This window comes from Vipera ursinii (genome assembly GCF_947247035.1).
Source record: "Vipera ursinii genome assembly, chromosome: 15".
NCBI lineage: Eukaryota > Metazoa > Chordata > Lepidosauria > Squamata > Viperidae > Vipera > Vipera ursinii.
Window position 1 is genome coordinate 7,149,693 of NC_139528.1, and position 7,582 is coordinate 7,157,274.

Here is a 7,582-nt window from a genome sequence, read left to right on the forward strand (position 1 = left end):
GAATGAAGGCTACTGCTAAGCTTGTAAGCCGCCCTGAGTCTTCAGAGAAGGGCGGGATATAAATGGAATAAAAATAAATAAATCAATCTTTGGGAAAACACTGATATGTCCAAAATATTCTTTGTTCATCCCTGTGAAATGACAATACATATAAAGCAGACATGTCAAACACAAGGCCCAGATGCGGCCCGCAAAGTGGTTTCATGCGGCCCGCGAAGCCATCCTGGAAACAGTGAGGGAACGGCCCCCACTGCCTTGGCCCTGGCCCAGAGACCCTCCTTCTGCTAGAGACCCCCAGATCTGTCCCACTCCTGCCCAGGCCCCCATAGGCACCCTTGATGCGAAGGATGTACAGCTGGCCACGCCCACCCAGTAGGCCATATGCACTCTAGCCACACCCACCTACTAGGCCACACCCACCCAGCCCCCTGAGGGCAAACGCAATGCTGATGCGGCCCTCAATGAAATTGAGTTTGACACCCGATATAAAGCATTCCTCTCTCTTTTGCCAACGATCGCAAAAGGTTGACTTGCGCGCCTGTGTGCCCCAAACAAGAAAAGTAGCAACCGCCGGGAAATGGTCCAGGCAAATATATGATTTATTATAGGACAGGGCGCTCTTTAGGAGTTGGCATTGGGCCCCTTCTTTTTACCAAAACCGGGCACGACGTTGACAAACCGGCGATTGTACTGCATGCGTCTTTTCGCCCGGCCCGTTTTCTTTTTTTTCTTTTCTTGCTTAGCAACCTGGAAAAAAAAAACATTTAAGCAGGCGTTAGTCAAAGATCTCGCCAGCCTTCTCGCAGAATTCATTTCAGCTCTATGATGTTGAGCGGAGGCAAGCCCTTTCCTTAAGTCACCCTGCAAAAAAAAAAAAAAACACACACAAAAAACAACAACATCCCAGCTCATATTTGGGGGAAGAGATGAAAGCAACAGGCAGAAAGGCCAAAAAAAAAAAAAAAATCATGCATACACATGCGAAAAGGTATCATTTCCCACCCCCCAGGCACTGAACCATTTTCAACTGCCTCAACGTTACTTAGGCGTTTTCTAACGGGAGTTGTGTCCAGCGGGAATGTGAGCAACAGAATATTCTCTCGGGATAAATATACACTAGGTTAGAATATTGTATTGGGCCAAGTGTGATTAGATTTATTTATTTATATTTTAATCCCACTTATATCCCACCCTTCTCCGAAAACTCAGGGCGGCTTACAATTTAAGCACAAATCAATAGCAATAGCCTTCATTCTATGTATTTGCCTGCTTATTAGGGCTTTCGCCCGCCCCCCCAAGCGGCATTATTACAAAGTCAGCTTAATTGCCCCCAACAATCTGGGTCCTCATTTTACCTACCTGGGAAGGATGGAAGGCTGAGTCAACCTTGAGCCTGGTGGGACTCGAACCTGCACTAATTGCAGGCAGCTGGTGTTACTTAAGGAGGCATCAGCCCACTGCTCCACCAAGGCTCTTGCTGTTACCTTCCCACCGGAGTGGTCCCTATTTTTCTACTTGCATTTTGACGTGCTTTCGAACTGCTAGGTTGGCAGAAGCTGGGACGCGTAACAGGCGCTTACTCTGTTACGCGGCACTCGGGATTCGACCCGCCAAACTGCCAACCTTCTGATCGACAAGCTCAGCGTCCTAGCCCACTGAGCCACCGCGTCCACTTAGCAGGGAAAAAAGAATGGGATGGTCTAAAAGGCAGAGGTAGGCAACCTTGGGTCTTTTATGACTGGTGGACTTCAACTCCCAGAATTCCTGAGCCAGCCATGCTGAAGGGAAAGGGAGAGGTTTCCAAGGTGAGCCATGCTGGCTCAGGAACTCTGGGAGTTGAAGTCCACGAGTCATAAAAGAGCCGAGGTTCCCTACCCCGGCCTATAGTCTAAACCAGGGGTCTTCACAATTAGCCCTTTTATGACTGGTGGACTTCAACTCCCAGAATTCCTGAGCCAGCCACGCTGAGGGGAAAGGGAAAGGTTTCCAAGCTGAGCCGTGCTGGCTCAGGAATTCTGGGAGTTGAAGTCCACCAGTCATAAAAGAGCCAAAGTTGCCTATCCCTGGCCTAAGGTCTCCAGCCTTGAGCAATCGGGTTGGACTAGAAGACCTCCAAGGTCCCTCCCAGCCCTAGGATTCTATCTTCTGGGTTCTAATTTCCTTTCTAGGCAAAGGGTCTCTGCCAGCAATTGAAATGAGCGGCCAGCAATTCAGGCACTCTCGGCTATCCTTGGGGTCCACAAGCAGCAGGCTGAAGGATGCCCAAATACCCCACCCTCACAAACACAACCGTGGGTCAACTTGAACTGCCTACCTTTGGGGTCTGGCCCCTCACTTTGCCAGCACGAGCCAGGGAACCGTGGACCTTCCCTAGAGAGAAAAGCAGAACAGAGGCGGCTGTTTTTAACAGGGAACAGAAAACAAAGCCCGACACACCTGATGACAAAGGAAGTGGCTTTATCAATCGGTCACAAGGGACCATGAAGTTAATGTCCAAGCAGTCCTTGGCTTGCAACCACAGCTCTGTTGCTAAGTGAGACATTTGTTAAAGAGAATTTTGCCCCATTTAACCATCTTTCTTGCCACAGATGTTATTTATTTATTTATTCATTTTATATACCGCCCTTCTCCCGGAGGACTCAGGGCGGTGTACAGAGCAAAGTAAGTATACAATAAACCAACAATAAAACAAATAAAACCCCAGATCTACAAATAAAACCCCAAATCTATCAGGCCAGGCCGGCTTGCTGGAATAGATAGGTTTTTAAATCTCGCCGAAAGGTGCGAAGGTCGGGGGCCATCTGGATTTCGGCTGGTAAGCGGTTCCAGAGGATTGGCGCACCCACCAAGAATGCTCTCCCCCTGGGGGTCACCAGCCGACATTCTCTGACCGGTGGTACCCTGAGGAGGCCCTCTCTGTGGGAGCGCACAGGACGGAGGGAAGTTGCCGCCGGCAGTAGGTGCTCCCGTAGGTAATCCGGACCCATGCCATGTAGGGCTTTGTATGTCATCACTACCACCTTGAATCTCACCCGGAAGGCAACTGGAAGCCAGTGCAGCTCACGAAGCAGAGGTGTAATATGGGAGTATCGGGGAGCCCCCAAAAGCGTCCGTGCACTGCAGTTGTGACGTTAGCAGCACGGTTGTGAAATGAATCTGGCTTCCCCACTGACTCTGCTTGTCAGGTGGCGGCAAAGGGGCAAATCACGTGACCCGTCCCGCTGCATCTGTCATAAATATGAGTCAGTTGTCAAATGTCTGAATTTGGACCACGTGACCATGGGGATATTGCGATGCTCAAGTGTGAAAAACGGTCATAAGTCACTTTTTTCAGTGCCGCTGTAATTCGGTCATTAAGTGAACTATTGTTGTGGCAAAAAAAGGTCCTAAAACTGGACAAAACTCACTTAACCGCCTTGCTTAACAACAAAGTTTGTGATCAATTGTGGTCACGAGTCAAGGACTGCCTGTATTACCTCTGTGGCATAGCAGAAGAGAATGTAGGGACAGGACTTTTAATCCCAGTTTGAATTTAGCACTTTGAACTTAACTTAACCTGGGAGATCTGGGCTTGGAAAAAATGTTGGTATTTGGACAGGAGGCCACCAGGTAATCCCTGTGGTTGGAAGAGACTGGGAAGGCCCCCCCCACCCCAAAAAATAACCCGAAATCAGACAGTGACAAATCATTTCTGTATTGTTGCCAAAAGCCCCTGTATAGGATACTCATGAAGTTATCAGGAATGAAGCTCAATTAAACAGTCTATTTTTATAGTCTTATACACTGAATCGCAAATGAGCCAATCACATCTTAGCCTTATGTGCTCTTATGAATTTTAGGTGGTTACTTCATTGTTTTGTGTGTCATCAAAACTCAGAAAATTGAATTAACTGGATAGAGAGTAATTTACGGTGTTGGTTCTTCTACCAACACAACAGAGAAATTTGTAAAATAAAAATTTATTCTTTTTCTGTGTACACTAGCGTGTCTTGGGGTTTTTTTTTTTGTATAGAGTAGCTCTGGAAGTTTCATAGCTCTTCGAACAGGCTTCCACCCAGGTCTTCTCTCTTTCATACTTACCACCGAGCATGCGTGCAGTAACCTCCAGAGTTGTGAGGTCACCGATGTCGCACTGACCAATGACACAATCATTTTCCAAGGGGATCCCGCCAAGAAGAATCACTTGATCCTCAAGGGCGATGCCCTCCAGGGATTCGATGCGAGACTAAACAGGGAAGAAAGAAAAGCGGGAGCATGAATAATTGACACTTCGCTCACTAAGGCAGCACATCCCTTTGAGGCAGGGTTTGCCAACAGTGGCAACTTTTAAGACTTGTGGACTTCAACTCCCAGAATTCCACAGCCAGCCGTGGAATTTTTCCAGTATCCACAACAGCTCTCGAATAAAAGGTAATAAAGATGATGAAAAGACAGTTTACAACTCCTCAGTGGACAGAGGAGAGGAAGGGAATTTCCAACAGTCCTTGGACATTTTAAGGAAGTTTAAAATCTTGGCGGAGGACAATATTTAGGAAATGCCTTACAAACACAACATCCCCCAGGATCAGACTCATACATTGCTCCTTCTTGGCCAAAGCTGATCAAACAGAAAACTCATTACAATCAGGTATTAATCGAACAACAATTTACTACTCCAAATTGATTTAGAAAGAGGAAAAAGCAAGCCTCAATCTTTGAAAGATTTCAGCGTTTGCCCCAGTCTGAAGGAAGATTTATTTAGGAGAAACAAATGCCACTGTTTCAGTAACAATATTCATCAGAATGAAAGGTTCACATAAAACAACAACGACAACAATCGTTCTTTACCTTAAGATGAGCAACTGTTTCATGTCCAGACACCTCAAGGGTGTGCAAATTCTGAGCATGAACGAAAAGCTGCATGGTTTCACCTGCAGAGATGAGAAAGCAAAGCAGCAATTAAGATCAGCAATCCACCACCCCAAAATTTAGCATCCAGAGTCCAATAAACTGGCCTATCTTAGGTTTTCCATCTTGATAGTATTAGTGATCAAGGACTTAAAAAGGATGGAGGGAATATATAAGGTTGCCTTTGACAAGATGGGCCCTATACCAGTTTGACTGATAAATATAATGAGCCATTATTTTGTATGGTCACACAAACCAAAAATAGAAGGTATAGGTTGGAGCAGCCTAGACCTAATTTTTATTTACTATTTATTAAATTTGTTTGCTGCCCATCTACCTTAAGGTAGTCTGGGCAGCTTAAAAGTGATACAACTGTACCAGTAAAAATACAAAATTATAATTAAAAGAACGCAAAATTAAAAGGTTTCTTCGCAATGAAATATTTCCCTGAATAAGATCTGTTGAGCAGCGGAACAGAGCATCCCTGGAAGTTGTGGGTTTTTCACTGTTGGATGTTTTTAAGCACAGGAAGGTCAGCAAGCCATCTAAGATGGTTAGATTGGTTTTCTTGCATACAGGTAATCCTCGACTTACAAAAGTTCATTTCCCGATTGCTTGAAGTTAAAACAGCACTGAAAGAAGTGACTTATGACCATTTTTCACACCGTTGCAGCATCCCCTTGGTCATGTCATCAAAACTCAAGATGCTTGGCAACTGGCTCACATTTATGACGGTTGCAGCGTCCCGGGGTCATGCGATCCCCTTTTGTGACCTTTTCACAAGCAAAGTCAATGGGGGAAGCCATTCACTTAAAAGACCACCTGATTCACTTAACAACAGCAGCGATTCACTTAACTGTGGCAAGAAAGGTCATAAAATAGAGCAAAGTTGACTTAACTTTCTTGCTTAGAAACAGAAACGTTGGGCTCAACTGTGGTCATAAATCGAGGACTACCTCTACTGCTGCGTTTCTCAGTCTTGGCGATTTTAAGATGGGTGAAAGAACTGTTGTAAGTAGAGGATTACCTGATACTTCCTTTTAGGATTTCTTCTTGGTCTCCCGTTCAGATAGGAATTAGAGGTGGCTGGCTCCAAGCCTAGGTGTGGTTGACTATTAATACCTGCTGAAACAGATCTTTTCTTTGAAGATGGGTGAACTTCAACTCCCAGAATTCCCAGGGAATTCTGGGAGTTCAAGCCCACCCATGTTGCTGCAACGGTCGTCATCGTCATGTCACTTTTTTCGGTGCTGTTGTAACTTTGAACGAACTGTTGTAAGTAGAGGACTACCTGTTCTTCCCTCTAGGATTTCTTCCTGGTCTGCCGTCCAGATAGGAATAAGAGCTGACTGGCTCCGAGTCTCTCGGTGAGGTTTGAATCTGCTGAAATCAGATCTTTCCTCAGGTTTGGCAACTTTATTTATTTTATTTATTTATTCGGTTTATATACCGCCCTATTCCCAAAGGACTCAGGGCGGTTGACAAGGCAAAATTTAAAAACAATCCAATATAAAATTAAAATAAATTAAAATAAATTAAATTAAGTCTAGCCACAAAAATTAAATCGCAATTTAAAAACATTAAACCCCTCAGTCCAGACCAGATAGCTCCAAGAGCCAGGTTTTTAAGTCCCGGCGAAATGAACTTTGAAGATGGGTGGACTTCAACTCCCAGAATTCCCCAGCCAGCATGGAGTTTAGCTTCAACTCCTCTCAGGCGCGTAGGCCGGATTGCATCATACTAAAAAAAAAAACTACGCCCACCCCATTGCTGGCAATGGGGGGGGGGAAGTTGCGCTACATCACAAGTTTGACACGCCTGTCTTAAATCCTGCTGGCTGGGGAATTCTGGGAGTCGAAGTCCACCCATGTTAAAGATGCCAAGGTTGAGCAACACAGCCAGCAAAGGGGCTGATCTGAGGCCCCCGCCCCCCCCATCCAGCACAATCCCAGTTTCTTCCTTCCTTACCCATCTCTTCCATCAAATCCCTTGTCGCGGTCCTTTTTTCCTTCCTATTTTTCCTTCCTATGGTCCTCCAACTTCAGTTTCAGGACCACCCCCACCCCCATTTAAATAGCTGAGCTTTCATTCTTGCCTCCTCCTCCTCCCTCCCCCACCCGCCACAGCCTTCCAAGGCCCAGTTTCTTTCGCCCGCTGCTCTGAACCCAATGGGCGCCGAGGCTGGGGAGCATGGGGGTGGTAGTCCAAAGCCCCTGGGGAGCGGCGGGGAGAAGGCGAGAAAGAGAGTCGGGGACGCGCAAAGGACTCGAGGGGCCGGGAGAGCAGATTTGGCCGGGGATGATGGGTAGCACCAGAGCAGGCCGAAGACCCTTCGTTAGGGAGGACCTGGCCGCGGATGATGGGAGTTCAAGGCCTCGAAAGGGAGAGGAGGTGGATCTCGGCCCCCGCCCCTCCAAAGAAAGGAGGCCGCCGGGCCCGTAGCAGGAAAAAAAGTTCGCGCCCCTCACCCGCCTCACGCCGAGCCAAGATGGAGGCCGGAGAGAAGAAGAGAAACGGCCGCCTCACGCCGAGGAGGGAAAAGGAAAGACTGGCGGAAGGGGCGGGGCCACGGGAGGCGCAGGCGCACTGCGGAAGGCGCCGCTAAGCTGCCCGTTTTCGCGCTTTCTCCCCGCCCCCTGCGCGGCCGACGCCTGACGTCGCCCACGGGGTCGCCCTGACGTCATCCGGGCGCGCC

At 47.4% G+C, this 7,582-nt stretch overlaps 1 protein-coding gene across 2 annotated transcripts; it reads right to left on the minus strand.

Annotated features, from left to right (window-relative positions):
* Positions 1-576: 576 nt before the first annotated feature.
* FAU (FAU ubiquitin like and ribosomal protein S30 fusion) lies at positions 577-7,444 on the minus strand. Of its 2 annotated transcripts, none has more exons than XM_083374609.1 (5): positions 7,356-7,444; positions 4,828-4,910; positions 4,081-4,225; positions 2,315-2,370; positions 577-747 (listed from the first exon to the last, which is right to left on the minus strand). In XM_083374609.1, exons 2-5 carry the CDS (start codon positions 4,900-4,902, stop codon positions 622-624), a joined length of 402 nt encoding a protein of 133 aa, XP_083230735.1. In that variant the 5' UTR covers positions 4,903-4,910; positions 7,356-7,444; the 3' UTR covers positions 577-621. The 2 variants fall into 2 exon arrangements, with proteins under 2 accessions (XP_083230735.1, XP_083230736.1); XM_083374610.1 differs by lacking the exon at positions 7,356-7,444 and adding an exon at positions 6,179-6,277.
* Positions 7,445-7,582: the final 138 nt, after the last annotated feature.

Bases quoted from the DNA above. Each gene is read 5' to 3' on its own strand.
- FAU (XM_083374609.1), bottom strand. From the start codon at position 4,902: ATGCAGCTTTTCGTTCATGCTCAGAATTTGCACACCCTTGAGGTGTCT. The intron at 2,371-4,080 runs GTAAGTATGAAA...TTTTCTCTCTAG, and splicing joins TACTGCACGCATGCTCGGTG to GGAAGGTCCACGGTTCCCTG. The intron at 748-2,314 runs GTAGGCAGTTCA...TTTTTTTTCCAG, and splicing joins TGAGGGGCCAGACCCCAAAG to GTTGCTAAGCAAGAAAAGAA.